An 18,623-nucleotide genomic window follows, 5' to 3' on the forward strand; every position below is an offset into this window, starting at 1 on the left:
CATTAAAATATAGCAACCATCATGCTAATAAATAAATATCCCTTCATATACAGCAATATATGTGACCATGACAATTATTATCATTAGTTGTTACTATGAGAAGTAAAGAACATTTTAAGATCTTAGCTGGGACAAAACATATGATCCATACCTGTACACAGTAAAATCATCAGAGTAAAATTTACTCAGTTCAGAGAACATTTGGTCCCTCTCTAAATTGAGCAAAATTTACTCAGCAGCAGAGTAAAGTTAATGAGCCGATGATGAGTTTAATTAAGTGATGATTGAGGACTGATGATGAACACCTGCTGTTAATATGCAGAAACAGAAGAGAAGCAGCAGCAGCTACGCTCATTGCTTACCTGATTGACTTTATTTCTGTCAGATGTTCAAAAAATCCATATGAGACTGTGGCGAGGGGGCGTGGCCGAGAGCCGTGGGAACGGAGTAAGGCCACCGCGTAAGTGGATACACCTGCGGTGCGCACCTGCCTCGGATCCCACGGAAGGAGCTCTGGACCATAAAAGGAGGAACTATGGCAGAGGAAGCCGAGAGAGGACCGGGCCCGGACATATTTTACTTTTGCTTTCAGTTTGCCGGCAGTCTTCGTGAGGAGCTGCCGTCCGTCCGTTTTGGTTTAGACACGGAGACTGCCGTCCCTGTTATTAATAAATATTTTAAAACTGCGTTGGTTCTCCGCCTCCTTCTTTCTGGCGGCCAAAGGGCCATGAACTTTATTACAGTGGTGCCGAAGCCCGGGAGAAGGAGGGACGCGTTGTCCAGATGCCCTTGCCGCTGAGAGAGGGGCGAGTGTTTGGGAGTTAACCCGAGTGGGGGAGAAACCTGTTCGTCTGCCCAGAGTGCCGGGGCGGCCTGAGGCTGGCGAGGAAAGGATCTGCCTGCTGCCGTCTCCCAGCATGGGGAGGAGCAGGAGACGCAGGGCTCACCACCGAAGGGGAAAGTGCTGAAGGGAGCCATCCCACAGAACCCGGGGGAGTTGCCGCGATCCACCATGATGCCAGAGCCTGCATCCATCCACGGAAGCAGAGCAGGAGACCAGAGATGCCGCCAGCCAGCCAGGAGAACCGCCGCCGGACGCCAGAAGACAGACGGGTGGATAGATTCCTCCACAGGGCTCCCAGCACGTCATCGCATCTCTCAGCTGGTGGAGGATCGAGTGGCAGCGTGTCTGGAGAACCGAACCCCAATTTTTTTTTTCATTTTCCTCTCTCCCCTTTCCTGGTCTACTCTGTCTTTCCTTTTTTTTTTCATCTCCTGTTCTCTCGGCCCATCTCATATAGGTCTCGCAGGGGCTGTGGCGCCAACCCCCCCATTGTCTCCGTGAGGAGCTGCCGTCCCTGTTATTAATAAATATTTTTAAACTACGTCGGTTCTCCGCCTCCTTCTTCCAGGCGGCCAAAGGGCCGTGAACTTTATTACAGAGACTTATAGTGAAGTCCAGTGTTGTAATGAGAAACTAAATCATTTGGTGATGAAAGGTTAGTAATTTCAGGAAGTGAGTTAATACTAGCAAAAAAAGGATTTTAAATTAATATGTTTTATGTTACGGAAGGAAATAGTACGGAGAGATTTGGTGGAAGAAAGAGAGAGTGCAAAATTAAATCAGAGGAGAAAATTATCCGTTATAGGGAGTTCCTCAGCAGAGAGGTCAATGGGTGAAACACCAGAGCAGCAGATGAGGTTGAGGGTGTGTCCTTTAGAGTGTGTGGGAACATTGACATGCTGTTGAAGTCCAAAGCTCTCAAGACAGGATATAAAATCTCTTGTAAGGGAGTTATTAAAATTATCCACATGAATATTAAAATCTCCTAAAACCATAATATTAGGTGAGAGGGTGGTAATATGTGTTAAAAAGCAGCAAAGTCATTTAGAAATTCATTATTTAGTTTGGGTGGACGATAAATTATGGAAACATTTGTAGGTGTGGATCCAGAAAGTTTTGAAATCATAGATTCGAATGAAGGAATAATGTGAAAATGTTTTTAAAGGAAAATGAGAAAGATTTTCAAGAATGTGTTCTCAAAAATTTCTACATTTGTTTCAGAAACAAAGTGCATAAAAGACCAGTTTCAGAACAATTTTGGAAAAAAATATTTGTGGAAATAGACGAAGAGGGAATCTGGAAGAATTTAAAATGGAAATATTTAGACGCAAAAATTGAAACGTTGGATTATTTCATCAGACATAATGTTATTTTCACTGAAACAAAACTGGCACAAATTGGAAGCAGTGAGAATGCATTATGCAAAATATGTGGACTGGAAAATGAAGGTATTATGCATTTGTTTTTAAAATGTGTTGAATTTAATACATTTATGGCAAAGTTAAAAGAAAGTATTAAACAAATGATGAAAAGTAAAACTGATTGAGGAGGAGACAGAATGGTATAAAATATTTTTATTTGGTTTTAATTAGGGATGCACCGATATGGATTTTTTGGCCGATACCGATAACCGATAATTCTTCAGACTTGGAGGCCGATAGCCGATATGTATAGGCCGATAATAATAAATATTTTAAATTGTTATATTTTTATACAGCAAACTTCATAAAAGATTGAACTGCTCTTATGAACTGAATAGTCTATACTTGAAGCAAAAAAGATATGATTTCGAAATTGCAAGGTGTCAACATCGGATCGATAACGATAATCTTAAAAATAGCATTTATCGGACAATAACGATATGGGCGCCGATATATCGTGCATCCCTAGTTTTAATGGAAGTAAAACAAGAATTGCCAATTTGTTTCTATCAGTTGCAAGAACTGTAATTTGAGAAAGGAGAAACATTGTTAAAAATAAACATGCTAAAATGGAGTTATGGACAATGTGTAAAAGAAACTGGAAAACTATATTAAAACTGTGGAACAATATTTTAGAATGGAAGAAAAAGAGACTGAATTTTACAAAACGTTTATGTTGAATACTCCTTATATTACGTACTCACTAGATGGTTTGAAAATAGATTTGCCAGAATGATTATGCTTGTTGTTTTCCTGTTTTGAAACCAACATAATGTCATAAGGAATGTTTGTAAATGATATTTTTATATGCTTCTGAACTGATGTTTTGAAAAAAAAAAACATATACTTGGATCGATACAGAGAATATTAGCATGGCCCCTGCGAAAGGATGACACGCAAATCCGTGAAGCGCTCCATATTGCTGTTTTAGTGCGTGGGTAAAAGTACAGAAATGAAAAAAGTTAAAAAAAGGCTTTTCACGATTCCAAATGGTGCATGAGGATGGGTTTAGCAAATCGTGGGAGGTGCTACTGGGTCAACTGGAAAGTCTACATGCATGGTGAAAACGAATGTGGGATGCTTTGATCGTTTGTTTTGTTGTGCAACCAATGCACTTCCAAAGCCCTTGCTTTAGTGGGACTTTGCCATAGGCTATCCTGACACTCTAATTTCCCCCTGTCCATAAACTTGGTGACCTACTGCATCAATCAGTGTGCCTAGCACTGACAGGGCCAAAGCTCTGTAGTGCACGGCATACAAGTGGGAACATGGCTCTCTAGGTCCCACCACCTTGGAGGAACATTGCTGGGACTCGAGGCGTACATATGCCCTGAGCCTGAGTGCTTGCTATAGTGGCACATATACTAAAATTGGGTCGATACAGAGAAGATTAGCATGGCCCCTGTGAAAGGATGACACGCAAATCCGTGAAGTGCTCCATATTGCTGTTTTAGTGCGTGGGCAAAAGTACAGAAATGAAAAAAGACAAAAGGCTTTTCACGATTCCAAATGGTGCATGAGGATGGGTTTAGCAAATCGTGGGAGGTGCTGCTGGGTCAACTGGAAAGTCTACATGCATGGTGAAAACGAATGTGGGATGCTTTGATCGTTTGTTTTGTTGTGCAACCAATGCACTTCCAAAGCCTTTGCTTTAGTGGGACTTTGCCATAGGCTAACCTGACACTCTAATTTCCCCAGTCTTTAAACTTGGTGACCTACTGCATCAATCAGTGTGCCTAGCACTGACAGGACCAAAGCTCTGTAGTGCACGGCATACAAGTGGGAACATGGCTCTCCAGGTCCCACCACCTTGGAGGAACATTGCTGGGACTCGAGGCGTACATATGCCCTGAGCCTAACTGCTGATCTGTGCTCCCTACGGTGGCACATATACTAAAATTCTTCTCGATACAGAGAAGATTAGCATGACCCCTGCGAAAGGATGACACGCAAATCCGTGAAGCGCTCCATATTGCTGTTTTAGTGCGTGGGTAAAAGTACAGAAATGCAAAAAGACAAAAGGCTTTTCACGATTCCAAATGGTGCATGAGGATGGGTTTAGCAAATCGTGGGAGGTGCTGCTGGGTCAACTGGAAAGTCTACATGCATGGTGAAAACGAATGTGGGATGCTTCGATCGTTTGTTTTGTTGTGCTAATGCACTTCCAAAGCCCTTGCTTTAGTGGGACTTTGCCATAGGCTATCCTGACACTCTAATTTCCCCCTGTCCATAAACTTGGTGACCTACTGCATCAATCAGTGTGCGTAGCACTGACAGGGCCAAAGCTCTGTAGTGCACGGCATACAAGTGGGAACATGGCTCTTCGGGTCCCACCACCTTGAATGAACATTGCTGGGACTCGAGGCGTACATATGCCCTGAGCCTGACCACTAGGCTGTGCTCGCTACGGTGGCACATATACTAAAATTGGATCGATACAGAGAAGATTAGCATGGCCCCTGCGAAAGGATGACACGCAAATCCATGAAGCGCTCCATATTGCTGTTTTAGTGCGTGGGCAAAAGTACAGAAATGAAAAAAGACAAAAGGCTTTTCACGATTCCAAATGGTGCATGAGGATGGGTTTAGCAAATCGTGGGAGGTGCTGCTGGGTCAACTGGAAAGTCTACATGCATGGTGAAAACGAATGTGGGATGCTTTGATCGTTTGTTTTGTTGTGCAACCAATGCACTTCCAAAGCCCTTGCTTTACTAGGACTTTGCCATAGGCTATCCTGACACTCTAATTTCCCCCTGTCCATAAACTTGGTGACCTACTGCATCAATCAGTGTGCTTGCACTGACAGGGCCAAAGCTCTGTAGTGCACGGCATACAAGTGGGAACATGGCTCTCCAGGTCCCACCACCTTGGAGGAACATTGCTGGGACTCGAGGCGTACATATGCCCTGAGCCTGAGTGCTTGCTATAGTGGCACATATACTAAAATTGGGTCGATACAGAGAAGATTAGCATGGCCCCTGTGAAAGGATGACACGCAAATCCGTGAAGTGCTCCATATTGCTGTTTTAGTGCGTGGGTATAAGTACAGAAATGAAAAAAGACAAAAGGCTTTTCACGATTCCAAATGGTGCATGAGGATGGGTTTAGCAAATCGTGGGAGGTGCTGCTGGGTCAACTGGAAAGTCTACATGCATGGTGAAAACGAATGTGGGATGCTTTGATCGTTTGTTTTGTTGTGCAACCAATGCACTTCCAAAGCCTTTGCTTTAGTGGGACTTTGCCATAGGCTAACCTGACACTCTAATTTCCCCAGTCTTTAAACTTGGTGACCTACTGCATCAATCAGTGTGCCTAGCACTGACAGGACCAAAGCTCTGTAGTGCACGGCATACAAGTGGGAACATGGCTCTCCAGGTCCCACCACCTTGGAGGAACATTGCTGGGACTCGAGGCGTACATATGCCCTGAGCCTAACTGCTGATCTGTGCTCCCTACGGTGGCACATATACTAAAATTCTTCTCGATACAGAGAAGATTAGCATGACCCCTGCGAAAGGATGACACGCATATCCGTGAAGCGCTCCATATTGCTGTTTTAGTGCGTGGGTAAAAGTACAGAAATGCAAAAAGACAAAAGGCTTTTCACGATTCCAAATGGTGCATGAGGATGGGTTTAGCAAATCGTGGGAGGTGCTGCTGGGTCAACTGGAAAGTCTACATGCATGGTGAAAACGAATGTGGGATGCTTCGATCGTTTGTTTTGTTGTGCTAATGCACTTCCAAAGCCCTTGCTTTAGTGGGACTTTGCCATAGGCTATCCTGACACTCTAATTTCCCCCTGTCCATAAACTTGGTGACCTACTGCATCAATCAGTGTGCGTAGCACTGACAGGGCCAAAGCTCTGTAGTGCACGGCATACAAGTGGGAACATGGCTCTTCGGGTCCCACCACCTTGAATGAACATTGCTGGGACTCGAGGCGTACATATGCCCTGAGCCTGACCACTAGGCTGTGCTCGCTACGGTGGCACATATACTAAAATTGGATCGATACAGAGAAGATTAGCATGGCCCCTGCGAAAGGATGACACGCAAATCCATGAAGCGCTCCATATTGCTGTTTTAGTGCGTGGGCAAAAGTACAGAAATGAAAAAAGACAAAAGGCTTTTCACGATTCCAAATGGTGCATGAGGATGGGTTTAGCAAATCGTGGGAGGTGCTGCTGGGTCAACTGGAAAGTCTACATGCATGGTGAAAACGAATGTGGGATGCTTTGATCGTTTGTTTTGTTGTGCAACCAATGCACTTCCAAAGCCCTTGCTTTACTGGGACTTTGCCATAGGCTATCCTGACACTCTAATTTCCCCCTGTCCATAAACTTGGTGACCTACTGCATCAATCAGTGTGCTTGCACTGACAGGGCCAAAGCTCTGTAGTGCACGGCATACAAGTGGGAACATGGCTCTCCAGGTCCCACCACCTTGGAGGAACATTGCTGGGACTCGAGGCGTACATATGCCCTGAGCCTTTCCACTCGTCCGTGCTCGCTACGGTGGCACATATACTAAAATTGGATCAATACAGAGAAGATTAGCATGGCCCCTGCGAAAGGATGACACGCAAATACGTGAAGCGCTCCATATTGCTGTTTTAGTGCGAGGGTAAAAGTACAGAAATGAAAAAAGACAAAAGGCTTTTCACGATTCCAAATGGTGCATGAGGATGGGTTTATCAAATCGTGGGAGGTGCTGCTGGGTCAACTGGAAAGTCTACATGCATAGTGAAAACGAATGTGGGATGCTTTGATCGTTTGTTTTGTTGTGCAACCAATGCACTTCCAAAGCCTTTGCTTTAGTGGGACTTTGCCATAGGCTAACCTGACACTCTAATTTCCCCAGTCTTTAAACTTGGTGACCTACTGCATCAATCAGTGTGCCTAGCACTGACAGGACCAAAGCTCTGTAGTGCACGGCATACAAGTGGGAACATGGCTCTCCAGGTCCCACCACCTTGGAGGAACATTGCTGGGACTCGAGGCGTACATATGCCCTGAGCCTGACCACTGGTCTGTGCTCGCTACGGTGGCACATATACTAAAATTGGATCGATACAGAGAAGATTAGCATGGCCCCTGCGAAAGGATGACACGCAAATCCGTGAAGCGCTCCATATTGCTGTTTTAGTGCGTGGGTAAAAGTACAGAAATGCAAAAAGACAAAAGGCTTTTCACGATTCCAAATGGTGCATGAGGATGGGTTTAGCAAATCGTGGGAGGTGCTGCTGGGTCAACTGGAAAGTCTACATGCATGGTGAAAACGAATGTGGGATGCTTTGATCGTTTGTTTTATTGTGCTAATGCACTTCCAAAGCCCTTGCTTTAGTGGGACTTTGCCATAGGCTATCCTGACACTCTAATTTCCCCCTGTCCATAAACTTGGTGACCTACTGCATCAATCAGTGTGCCTAGCACTGACAGGGCCAAAGCTCTGTAGTGCACGGCATACAAGTGGGAACATGGCTCTTCAGGTCCCACCACCTTGAAGGAACATTGCTGGGACTCGAGGCGTACATATGCCCTGAGCCTGACCGCTGGTCTGTGCTTGCTACGGTGGCACATATACTAAAATTGGATCGATACAGAGAAAATTAGCATGGCCCCTGCGAAAGGATGACACGCAAATCCGTGAAGCGCTCCATATTGCTTTTTTAGTGCGTGGGTAAAAGTACAGAAATGAAAAAAGACAAAAGGCTTTTCACGTTTCCAAATGGTGCATGACGATGGGTTTAGCAAATCGTGGGAGGTGCTGCTGGGTCAACTGGAAAGTCTACATGCATGGTGACAACGAATGTGGGATGCTTTGATCATTTGTTTTGTTGTGCTAATGCACTTCCAAAGCCCTTGCTTTAGTGGGATTGCCATAGGCTATCCTGACACTCTAATTTCCCCCTGTCCATAAACTTGGTGACCTACTGCATCAATCAGTGTGCCTAGCACTGACAGGGCCAAAGCTCTGTAGTGCACGGCATACAAGTGGGAACATGGCTCTCCGGTTCCCACCACCCTGGAGGAACATTGCTGGGACTCGAGGCGTACATATGCCCTGAGCCTGACCACTGGTCTGTGCTCGCTACGGTGGTACATATACTAAAATTGGATCGATACAGAGAAGATTAGCATGGCCCCTGCGAAAGGATGACACGCAAATCCGTGAAGCGCTCCATATTGCTGTTTTAGTGCGTGGGTAAAAGTACAGAAATGCAAAAAGACAAAAGGCTTTTCACGATTCCAAATGGTGCATGAGGATGGGTTTAGTAAATCGTGGGAGGTGCTGCTGGGTCAACTGGAAAGTCTACATGCATGGTAAAAACGAATGTGGGATGCTTTGATCGTTTGTTTTGTTGTGCTAATGCACTTCCAAAGCCCTTGCTTTAGTGGGACTTTGCCATAGGCTATCCTGACACTCTAATTTCCCCCCGTCCATAAACTTGGTGACCTACTGCATCAATCAGTGTGCCTAGCACTGACAGGGCCAAAGCTCTGTAGTGCACGGCATACAAGTGGGAACATGGCTCTCCGGTTCCCACCACCCTGGAGGAACATTGCTGGGACTCGAGGCGTACATATGCCCTGAGCCTGACCACTGGTCTGTGCTCGCTACGGTGGCACATATACTAAAATTGGATCTATACAGAGAAGATTAGCATGTCCCCTGCGAAAGGATGACACGCAAATCCGTGAAGCGCTTCATATTGCTGTTTTAGTGCGTGGGTAAAAGTACAGAAATGCAAACAGACAAAAGGCTTTTCACGATTCCAAATGGTGCATGAGGATGGGTTTAGCAAATCGTGGGAGGTGCTGCTGGGTCAACTGGAAAGTCTACATGCATGGTGAAAACGAATGTGGGATGCTTTGATCGTTTGTTTTGTTGTGCTAATGCACTTCCAAAGCCCTTGCTTTAGTGGGATTTTGCCATAGGCTATCCTGACACTCTAATTTCCCCCTGTCCATAAACTTGGTGACCTACTGCATCAATCAGTGTGCGTAGCACTGACAGGACCAAAGCTCTGTAGTGCACGGCATACAAGTGGGAACATGGCTCTTCGGGTCCCACCACCTTGAATGAACATTGCTGGGACTCGAGGCGTACATATGCCCTGAGCCTGACCACTAGGCTGTGCTCGCTACGGTGGCACATATACTAAAATTGGATCGATACAGAGAAGATTAGCATGGCCCCTGCGAAAGGATGACACGCAAATCCATGAAGCGCTCCATATTGCTGTTTTAGTGCGTGGGCAAAAGTACAGAAATGAAAAAAGACAAAAGGCTTTTCACGATTCCAAATGGTGCATGAGGATGGGTTTAGCAAATCGTGGGAGGTGCTGCTGGGTCAACTGGAAAGTCTACATGCATGGTGAAAACGAATGTGGGATGCTTTGATCGTTTGTTTTGTTGTGCAACCAATGCACTTCCAAAGCCCTTGCTTTACTGGGACTTTGCCATAGGCTATCCTGACACTCTAATTTCCCCCTGTCCATAAACTTGGTGACCTACTGCATCAATCAGTGTGCTTGCACTGACAGGGCCAAAGCTCTGTAGTGCACGGCATACAAGTGGGAACATGGCTCTCCAGGTCCCACCACCTTGGAGGAACATTGCTGGGACTCGAGGCATACATATGCCCTGAGCCTTTCCACTCGTCCGTGCTCGCTACGGTGGCACATATACTAAAATTGGATCAATACAGAGAAGATTAGCATGGCCCCTGCGAAAGGATGACACGCAAATACGTGAAGCGCTCCATATTGCTGTTTTAGTGCGAGGGTAAAAGTACAGAAATGAAAAAAGACAAAAGGCTTTTCACGATTCCAAATGGTGCATGAGGATGGGTTTAGCAAATCGTGGGAGGTGCTGCTGGGTCAACTGGAAAGTCTACATGCATGGTGAAAACGAATGTGGGATGCTTTGATCGTTTGTTTTGTTGTGCAACCAATGCACTTCCAAAGCCTTTGCTTTAGTGGGACTTTGCCATAGGCTAACCTGACACTCTAATTTCCCCAGTCTTTAAACTTGGTGACCAACTGCATCAATCAGTGTGCCTAGCACTGACAGGACCAAAGCTCTGTAGTGCACGGCATACAAGTGGGAACATGGCTCTCCAGGTCCCACCACCTTGGAGGAACATTGCTGGGACTCGAGGCGTACATATGCCCTGAGCCTGACTGCTGATCTGTGCTCGCTAAGGTGGCACATATACTAAAATTGGATCGATACAGAGAAGATTAGCATGGCCCCTGCGAAAGGATGACACGCAAATCCGTGAAGCGCTCCATATTGCTTTTTTAGTGCGTGGGTAAAAGTACAGAAATGAAAAAAGACAAAAGGCTTTTCACGTTTCCAAATGGTGCATGAGGATGGGTTTAGCAAATCGTAGGAGGTGCTGCTGGGTCAACTGGAAAGTCTACATGCATGGTGAAAACGAATGTGGGATGCTTTGATCGTTTGTTTTATTGTGCTAATGCACTTCCAAAGCCCTTGCTTTAGTGGGACTTTGCCATAGGCTATCCTGACACTCTAATTTCCCCCTGTCCATAAACTTGGTGACCTACTGCATCAATCAGTGTGCCTAGCACTGACAGGGCCAAAGCTCTGTAGTGCACGGCATACAAGTGGGAACATGGCTCTTCGGGTCCCACCACCTTGAAGGAACATTGCTGGGACTCGAGGCGTACATATGCCCTGAGCCTGACCGCTGGTCTGTGCTTGCTACGGTGGCACATATACTAAAATTGGATCGATACAGAGAAGATTAGCATGGCCCCTGCGAAAAGGAACCTGATGGATCTTCTCTGTCCCCACCCTGCGGCCCCCAGCGATCCTCTCAACGTCACATGGCCTTGGACTGCAGGGTAGTGACCCCTGAACCCCATTGGGGTCACCTGTGGCCTTGAAGGGTGCTCATGCTTGCTGAAATTAAAGAAATGCCCAATATGGTAAAAAATCAAAGGCGGGCCCAGGGGCGGGCTGGCAGGCTACCTGAAACTGGCATAACAAATAGCCATGTGCTTTCTGGGGTATGACAGGTGCATATTAAGTAGCCATGTGGACAGCTGTCATTGTATATCAGGCAATCAAGAATGTGTATTACAATGTAACTAAATAATTTGAAAAAGAAAATTCATTTTAAAGGAGTTACATTTAATAATAAAAAAGTATATTTTGTAATAAATGTATTAAAATATCTTTAAATATTGTATGTTTATTTACAACATAGCTAGCTAAAATGTTTTTATAATGACTTATATTTTATATTTTTTAAGTAATAAAATATTTTAATAGTTCAATAATAAAACATACTGAAATATTGACTTTTAAATTGAATATTGTATAGGGTAACTGATGTTAAATTAAAACATTCAGTTTAAGGTTACCTAACGTTTAGGTAACTTATTTATTAATATTGAATAGCATGTAATAAAATATTTAAACAAAATGATCATAGTACCTAAAAATATTAGATTATAGGATATAAAAATATATATCTATAATATATATAATAATTAAAATATATTATAATTAAAAGAGTCTAAAATATAAATATTAGGCATTAATATTTAAATAGGTTTACTATTACTTTTAAGTTTAATAAATTAAGAATATAATTAAATATATTTTAAAGTTGTATTTTATTTACTTTAATTTTTACAGTTACATTAACATATACACATATTTTTTAGGTGTTACTGCATTTATATTGAACATTTACTTAAGTTTAATTTACAATATAATTTTATACCACAATTGTTTTTTACTGTTAGGTAAACTCTATTGTTTATAACTTGTTTATCAATAAAATACAGGACCCTTAAATTACACAATGATAATGTTAAAGCCATCACATGAATATGTGTACGCAGTGTATTTTTGGAAGTTTTATTTTATTAAACAAGTTCTTTAACTCTTGTTTGCAATAAACGAACAGAAAAAAATTATGTAAAGTGTAATATAAATTAAGTTATTTGAGTCACAACAGATAACCCACTCTTGGGATACTGTAGCTACTGAACAAATATATTATAAAAAAGAAAAGAAAAAAAGCTGAAACATACACAGAGATTAGCAAAAATTAGAAAAGTTTATTTACACAAAATATATAACTATTTATACTTTTAACATATTAGGGCTGTACAATATAGTGAAATATTAATTTTGTTATCACAACAGTATATGGGATATAAAAATCACAAACGTATGATAAATTATTATTTTATAAACTACCTTCCCAGTAGTTGCTGCTCAGCTATTTGCTTGAGCAGCTCAAAGCTTAACCCAGAGCTAAAAATCAACACTAACTGCAAAAGTTAAGAAAAAAGAAAATGACAACAGCCAATCACCTTGACAGTGTTTTTAGACTTAAAATTTTTAGAATTAGGAGTTAAATTGCATCTAAAAATGATCTTTTAACCATTTAATATTAAGTAAATGATTTATTAACACACACACAAAAAGCTGCATTTTTCTAGGGAAATGTTATTTTAGAAGTAATCAAATTTTTCTAAGGTATCATAAAGCCCTAAAACATATACAAGTATGAATATATATATATATTTATTTATTTTTTATTTTTATCTATTTTTTTAAACAAAATAAACATTTAGAACAAATGTACAAAATTGGTCATTTTTAAGAGTCTATTTTGTCTCTCCTTTTTAACTTCCTCCATCCACTGCGCCACAGTTTTCCCAGAAGCCTTTGCACAAAAGTGGACGCCTCTGAACTGGCTATGGCCAAATTCTTTAGTTTTTGGCTGGCCACACTTTTGGCATAGGAACTGCTGAGGTGCTTGTCTTTTTCGGGGAGTCAAACCTTGAGCTGCTGCTGCAGCGGCTGCCTCCGCCAACTTCTTCCGCCGCCATGCTGTGGTCTTTGGCACCCTCTTTTCATCTGGCGCAGCAACTGGTGCGAGTACTCCAACAACAGTAACAGGCGCAGCACCAGCAGGAACAGAAAGAGGCACAGCACCAGCAGGAACAGGTGCAGCACCAGCAGGAACAGGAACAGGTGCAGCACCAGCAGGAAAAGCAACAGTCTTAGCAAAGCCTGCAGAAGATGATTCAAGTGCTGCGGTATATGCAAGTGCTGCAAAAGGTGCTGATGTGGAGGCAGGTGTGAGGTAAGTGGCTGTGCCAGGAGAGACATGAGGACCAGGTTGGACAGATGCTGCCGCTGTGCCCACAGGAGGCGGTCGGCCTCGAGAACGCGGTGCTGCCTGTCCAGACGCATCCTGCGGTATTGCAGACTCGAAACACGAGTGTCCGTGCTGGACTGCTTCCGGCAGTTTTTGTAGCACCGGTGGGAGCGGTACAGGGGCCACCAGAGGAGCAGAGAACGCCTCGATGTCCTGCTGCAAAACCTCCCTCTCTTGCTCCTTTGTTCGTGCGTTTAACCTATGAACAGAAAAGACAATAGTTAGTATAGGTGTTAAATTATTTTGAATATGAAAGGAGACACAAACAAGAACAATAAATACTGAACCTACCACTGTGAGATGGTAAGCTGGTTCAGCTCAAACAGTTTTAATTTAGTTTGAGCCATGATTCCGGGGCTGCCCAAGACTACATCACGGATCTTCCTGTAGTCCCTTAGAATGGCAGCCCATCGGTTCACACGAACTCCGGAGATGGTTTGCCCGGCAGGGTGGATTCTGCAGAGAGCCAGGCAGATAGCTTCCACTAGACGGCTTGCACTGGGCCACTGTGCAGGTCCACCTTCACCAAGGAAGCATCTGTGAAATGAAAAGGGACATACCATAAGACACATATCAGTCAACCACATCAATAACGCTGGTTCCAAGACTTGCTATGAATAGAAAAATAAAAAAAACAGAATACAAAAAAAGCTACCTCTTTAGACTATCTGTGCCGGGGGTTACGTTGGTCTTCGAATGGCTGACCTTAAAGCGACCCTTCAGCAGTTTGTCACGGTGGCGGGGAGGATAGATGAGAGGTCCCTTGTCATGATCTGCTAGGTGGTTCCACAGCATGACAATCTTATCTACCATACTCTGCGTGACAAACACCTGATGCCGCAGGTCAACCAGACAGTCAGCCAGTCTAATGACATGGTCATATCCAGGTTGGCCATCTGGTCCCACACTCTCCATCTGTACATGAAAACAAACAAACAAATTAATAAAAAATAAATAAATAAATGTACCAATATGAAATGACTTTTTGTTAAATTTTACTCAAAGTTAGTCATTCCTTTGTGGTAAAATTAAATATCAGAATCATCACGTATCATGACATCACAGTGTACACAGTGTGTTTGAGTGTTCATTGACCTGGCTCTGACTGGACGACGCAGGAGAGGAAGACACAGCTGCTGGGTCTGTCTGGGATGAGGGCTGAGAGGGGTTTTGGAGGTTGCCCTCAAGCTCCATAAATTCAGTGGGCTCGTCGAGGTATGCATCCTCAAACCCCTCATCGCCCTCCAGATCAGCCTGTAGGTCTTCATCCTGAAGGTCATCGGGAACATCAGGATCTTTAGCCAGGTCTTCCTCTAGAGCTCTATTGGTCTGAGAATACAAGTATTCCACACCAATAAGCTCTCCTGTAGAAATACAGAGTTTATTGCATAAATGCTTTAAATAAAGAAATGGCTGGAAAACAGCTAAAATAAAATGTCTGCATTAATGCAATACCTGTATATTCACCGGGGCTGGTGTAATCCTGCACCAGTTTCTGTCCCAGGAGCTGCTGGCTCAGTATATTGCAGTACTGCAGCAGCTGGCCACCGTAGCAGATGTTCTCTCTGCGGGCACCCTCTACTGCAGCGACCCCACGTGCCTCATTCCACTGCACCAGGCCTTCCAGCAGGTACATTTGAAAATGCAAAGCATTTGCACTTGTACCTAAAAACAAATTTAGAAATGATTGTAAAATCATAGTACAAACACACAAATAAACAACAAGTGGCATTCTTTGGGTAATGTTAACCTGGGACGAAGCGATTTAGGTGCAGGTGGAATGACTCCAGAGATGTGGAGCCACGTGCACAGCGATACACTGGCAGAATGACCCCCTCCTTGGTCACCTGCCCTGTTTTCCTGTACAGCTGTACACCTGGCGGGTCCTGGATGCAATGAACGTGGCGCTGCTGGGTCTGCCAGATCTCTTGCATCCTCTCCTGGTCCAGAAGTCTAATCCCCATGGTGTCAGTGGCCCCCATGAAGTCTTGTAGCAGCTTCTCAAGAAGCTGCATGGTCTCCTGGGCCCCTCGAGTGCGGCGGCGGCAATGCTTTGCCAGTTCTTTGGCAGTGGGCTGGCAGCCTGTCAACCGCTTGGCCTCCATTAGCCTCTCCACATCTGAAGCATCCCATTCAAAGATGCAAGCAGTGAGGCGCTTCATGAAGGGTGCATAAAGCGGGTGGCTGTCTGTGGTCACTCCAACGGTAAACCGCCGCATGAAGTGCCACACATCCAGCCTGACAATGAGCTGGTCCCACTCGCTAAACATTGCAGCCGCCTTTCCTTTCCCAGTGGCAGAGCAACAGTCCCGGTCCACATAGAGAAGTTGGGGAGGAACTTCTCCAGCTCTCCGGTAGCGCTCCACGAGTCCAGAGCACATGGGAAGCAGGCCATCACCCTCTGCCTCAGTGAGGACACACATGAGAACCTGGCCAAACTCGTTGCCCACATCTGTGACCCATGCTGCAGTGCCAGCAGCCTCACCAGCCAGTTTCTTAGTGACCTAATACAGGATGAAATATAGTAATATTATAGAAGACCTGTTGTTTTACGGTTGGAAAATAACATATTGTGACAAATAAATTAAATAACAAAACAGTAATGTGGCAATGATGTTATCAGTGTGTGTATTTTTACCTTTTTAGTGGAATCCATCTTTAGGATGGTTCCATAGATGGAGGTCACTCTAGCCTTTAGTTCAGGCAGCCGTGTCAGTACATCTTTAGCATACACTGACAGCAGCCATGCCGGACAAGGCACAGGCACCATCTGAGGTAGCCGGGCAGCGAGACTGCTGGGATCTGTGGTGCAGTCTGGGAACTTCCCAACCACAGAGAGATAATGGGTTGTCTGGGCAATCCATTGCTCTCTGTGCCTGACACACAGGCTTCGGTAGGCAGACGTTGCACTGTTCCCAAGTGAGCGTCCCCGCATCCACCTCACAATCTCCTTATCACAGGACAGCCTATATAATAAAAAATACACACAAAAAGGCAGCTAAATATCAGACTAATCAGAACAGACATTTTTCCATGTTAAAACTAGTGCTTTCAAACAAATAATCCTGTTTAGTTAGTATTTATTTAATATATTATATGCATTTCATGTATTGTACGTGTGTGTGTGTGTGTAAGTGAAATATATATATATATATATATATAAAATCATAATAAATGTGCCAACCTGTAGGTCAAGACTGCAGGAAACATTTCCCTGTGGACAGGATCAAGCTGGCTAAGAATATCTTGAGACCAGGCTGCTAGCTTTTTTTTACAGGACCTGCATTCAAGATATTCTGTAGCCATGTAGTACCAGCCACTGACGTCCAAGACTTTCCTGACCGTCCTGTACAGTCCACACGCCGTCATCGGGAAACCAAGACGCCGACAGTTAGGCTGTGAACACAGCAGCCGGTATGCCCACAAGCGATAAGGGACCCACAGGAACAGCCTTGCATGATAAAAGGCATCTGGTGATGAAGGAGGTTGAGAATACAAAGGACGGGGCCCAGGAGTATGCCACCAGAGACGCAAGTTTTTAGTCAGCGCCAGTCTGCCAGACTTGTCTCTGGTGAAAAGAGCCTTGCTGACCCACAAATGCTGCTCCTTGGGAAGTGTCTGTTTCCAGCCTTCTGGCAGCAGCAGCTGTAAGGGAAAGGAAAAACAGAAATCGTGTACATGTCTACTCTTTTGGTGTCTGATTTTTGACTAGTCATTTTACTTACTTCCTCTGTGGGCATAGGCTGCTTTTCTGGCGCAGCAGCTTTCGACGCAGAGGGCACAGGTTCAGGCCGGACGGGTGGTTCAGGAGCCAAGTCAGCTACAGTGCATGGCACAAAAAAAAAGGAAATGAGATACATAGAATTGGCACAATCTCTCATAGTAATACTTCTCACAGAATAAAAAATAATAATAATTTACTACTGCTAGATATTAGTACTACAATTAAGCATTAGTAACATGTTAACATTAGTTGTTGCAATGTATGTGATGATTAAAATTATTGTAATGAGATGAAGACGAGCATAAATATGTGATGATAAAAAGTTAGCGGTTTAATGTTGAGCGGGATGAAAAATGGCGGCGGTCGGTGGTGAAAAAAAGCAATTTGTGAGGAAAAAAGCCTAAGACAGAAAAAAGCTGTCATTATATTTGGTAAAAAGCAGAAAAAGATAAAGGTTAGAAAAAGCCAGGTTAGCTACCGATGATCAGAAGGTGTAGTACACCTCCTACCTTACTGCTTCCAAAACCATCCAGCTGAAAGCTGCTAATACATAATAACAAACCAGGTTATATAACGTACAATAGCCCAGTAGGGCATATAAATGTAAAATAACACAGTATTCTTAAATTAAAGGGCAAATTTAAACCCACGTAATTCCCACCTGAAACATCCATGTGTGACACTACGGCAAGCAGAGCTTCATCAGATGGTTCTTCCTCAGGAGCTGAGCTGGAGGCAGCCACTGTTAACATAAGGATAAACAGCATTAAGTCATCTTTATTTCAATTGTGCTTAACACAATAAAAATAGTTTTCAAAGCACTTTACAGTATGCAAACATTCTGGAAAAATGACAAAATCACTTTTAAGCAAGGTCAAGTCATTACTGTTCAGTGCTGTTTCAAAAGCTGCGTTAAGTTTATACAGCAATTATAATAAAAACAAAATGAAGTCACGTAAAATTCATGCCTGGAGGTGCTGATCCTGGCAGCATCTCAGCATCTCTTCTCCTTATATATTTCTGGAAAAGTTCCATCTTTGTGCCAGGTCTGGAACTCTGCCTTTTTACCCACTTGACAAATCTGAAAATGGAGAGAACACCTTTGAAAAACACTACACTTGGAGAGACAAACAATATACTGTATGTTACTGTCTGCATACTCTGTAACAGATGTCAACCCATACCCTTTTCTGTCACGGTCCGTTGCCTCATAAAGGTCCTTGAAGGACATGGCAGCAAAGTTGCCAAAACCAACAAGAACCTGGTCTTCCTGGGCTGGTGTGCCATGGCCCTCTCTGACACGGCGCTCGCTGATGGCAGCCATCATGACAGGAAACAAGCCAGCATACCGCAGCAATGCGTCTTTGTTTCCCATGATGAATGACTGGGTGGTGTCACCAGCCTCACGCTCCCGCTGATGCAC

The 18,623-nt window shown here is 43.9% G+C and overlaps 2 protein-coding genes, 1 long non-coding RNA gene, 14 other non-coding genes and 2 pseudogenes across 20 annotated transcripts in view; 16 read left to right on the forward strand and 3 right to left on the reverse strand.

The window, feature by feature from the left end:
• The window catches only part of LOC148680292 (uncharacterized), a 790,608-nt gene that overhangs the window by 607,545 nt on the left and 164,440 nt on the right, over window positions 1–18,623 (reverse strand). The window lies entirely within an intron of this gene.
• The window catches only part of LOC141381693 (uncharacterized), an 835,171-nt gene that overhangs the window by 237,803 nt on the left and 578,745 nt on the right, over window positions 1–18,623 (reverse strand). The gene's annotated exons all lie outside the window — the stretch shown is intronic.
• On the forward strand, window positions 3,089–3,189 carry LOC137489624 (U6 spliceosomal RNA; annotated as a pseudogene).
• Window positions 3,606–3,712, forward strand: LOC137489623 (U6 spliceosomal RNA). Its single transcript, XR_015485116.1, has one exon. It is a non-coding gene; the product is annotated as a U6 spliceosomal RNA (small nuclear RNA).
• On the forward strand, window positions 4,135–4,242 carry LOC137489625 (U6 spliceosomal RNA). The gene has a single exon (XR_015485176.1). It is a non-coding gene; the product is annotated as a U6 spliceosomal RNA (small nuclear RNA).
• Window positions 4,663–4,769, forward strand: LOC137494970 (U6 spliceosomal RNA). The gene has a single exon (XR_015484880.1). It is a non-coding gene; the product is annotated as a U6 spliceosomal RNA (small nuclear RNA).
• Window positions 5,182–5,288, forward strand: LOC141382073 (U6 spliceosomal RNA). The gene has a single exon (XR_015485118.1). It is a non-coding gene; the product is annotated as a U6 spliceosomal RNA (small nuclear RNA).
• On the forward strand, window positions 5,711–5,818 carry LOC137494804 (U6 spliceosomal RNA). Its single transcript, XR_015485177.1, has one exon. It is a non-coding gene; the product is annotated as a U6 spliceosomal RNA (small nuclear RNA).
• Window positions 6,239–6,345, forward strand: LOC141382023 (U6 spliceosomal RNA). Its single transcript, XR_015484881.1, has one exon. It is a non-coding gene; the product is annotated as a U6 spliceosomal RNA (small nuclear RNA).
• On the forward strand, window positions 6,768–6,874 carry LOC141382021 (U6 spliceosomal RNA). Its single transcript, XR_015484871.1, has one exon. It is a non-coding gene; the product is annotated as a U6 spliceosomal RNA (small nuclear RNA).
• Window positions 7,297–7,403, forward strand: LOC141384225 (U6 spliceosomal RNA). Its single transcript, XR_015484571.1, has one exon. It is a non-coding gene; the product is annotated as a U6 spliceosomal RNA (small nuclear RNA).
• On the forward strand, window positions 7,824–7,930 carry LOC141382067 (U6 spliceosomal RNA). The gene has a single exon (XR_015485055.1). It is a non-coding gene; the product is annotated as a U6 spliceosomal RNA (small nuclear RNA).
• Window positions 8,349–8,455, forward strand: LOC137494588 (U6 spliceosomal RNA). Its single transcript, XR_015484968.1, has one exon. It is a non-coding gene; the product is annotated as a U6 spliceosomal RNA (small nuclear RNA).
• LOC137494534 (U6 spliceosomal RNA) lies at window positions 8,876–8,982 on the forward strand. Its single transcript, XR_015485049.1, has one exon. It is a non-coding gene; the product is annotated as a U6 spliceosomal RNA (small nuclear RNA).
• LOC137494693 (U6 spliceosomal RNA) lies at window positions 9,403–9,509 on the forward strand. Its single transcript, XR_015484882.1, has one exon. It is a non-coding gene; the product is annotated as a U6 spliceosomal RNA (small nuclear RNA).
• Window positions 9,932–10,038, forward strand: LOC137494546 (U6 spliceosomal RNA). Its single transcript, XR_015484872.1, has one exon. It is a non-coding gene; the product is annotated as a U6 spliceosomal RNA (small nuclear RNA).
• On the forward strand, window positions 10,461–10,567 carry LOC137494896 (U6 spliceosomal RNA). The gene has a single exon (XR_015484943.1). It is a non-coding gene; the product is annotated as a U6 spliceosomal RNA (small nuclear RNA).
• On the forward strand, window positions 10,988–11,061 carry LOC137495111 (U6 spliceosomal RNA; annotated as a pseudogene).
• On the reverse strand, window positions 12,345–18,236 carry LOC141381644 (uncharacterized). Of its 4 annotated transcripts, none has more exons than XM_088650148.1 (11): window positions 18,169–18,236; window positions 17,710–17,942; window positions 17,202–17,296; window positions 16,661–17,121; window positions 16,115–16,442; window positions 15,227–15,980; window positions 14,932–15,141; window positions 14,572–14,840; window positions 14,132–14,391; window positions 13,768–14,013; window positions 12,345–13,675 (listed from the first exon to the last, which is right to left on the reverse strand). In XM_088650148.1, exons 3-11 carry the CDS (start codon window positions 17,214–17,216, stop codon window positions 12,883–12,885), a joined length of 3,336 nt encoding a protein of 1,111 aa, XP_088506274.1. In that variant the 5' UTR covers window positions 17,217–17,296; window positions 17,710–17,942; window positions 18,169–18,236; the 3' UTR covers window positions 12,345–12,882. The 4 variants fall into 4 exon arrangements, with proteins under 4 accessions (XP_088506274.1, XP_088506275.1, XP_087104589.1 ...); XM_088650149.1 differs by lacking the exon at window positions 18,169–18,236 and having other exon boundaries at window positions 17,710–17,740; window positions 17,862–17,941; XM_087248463.2 differs by lacking the exon at window positions 18,169–18,236 and having other exon boundaries at window positions 17,710–17,743; window positions 17,862–17,939.

Source organism: Danio rerio, chromosome 4, assembly GCF_052040795.2.
Source record: "Danio rerio strain M-AB ecotype USA chromosome 4, GRCz13ab, whole genome shotgun sequence".
NCBI lineage: Eukaryota > Metazoa > Chordata > Actinopteri > Cypriniformes > Danionidae > Danio > Danio rerio.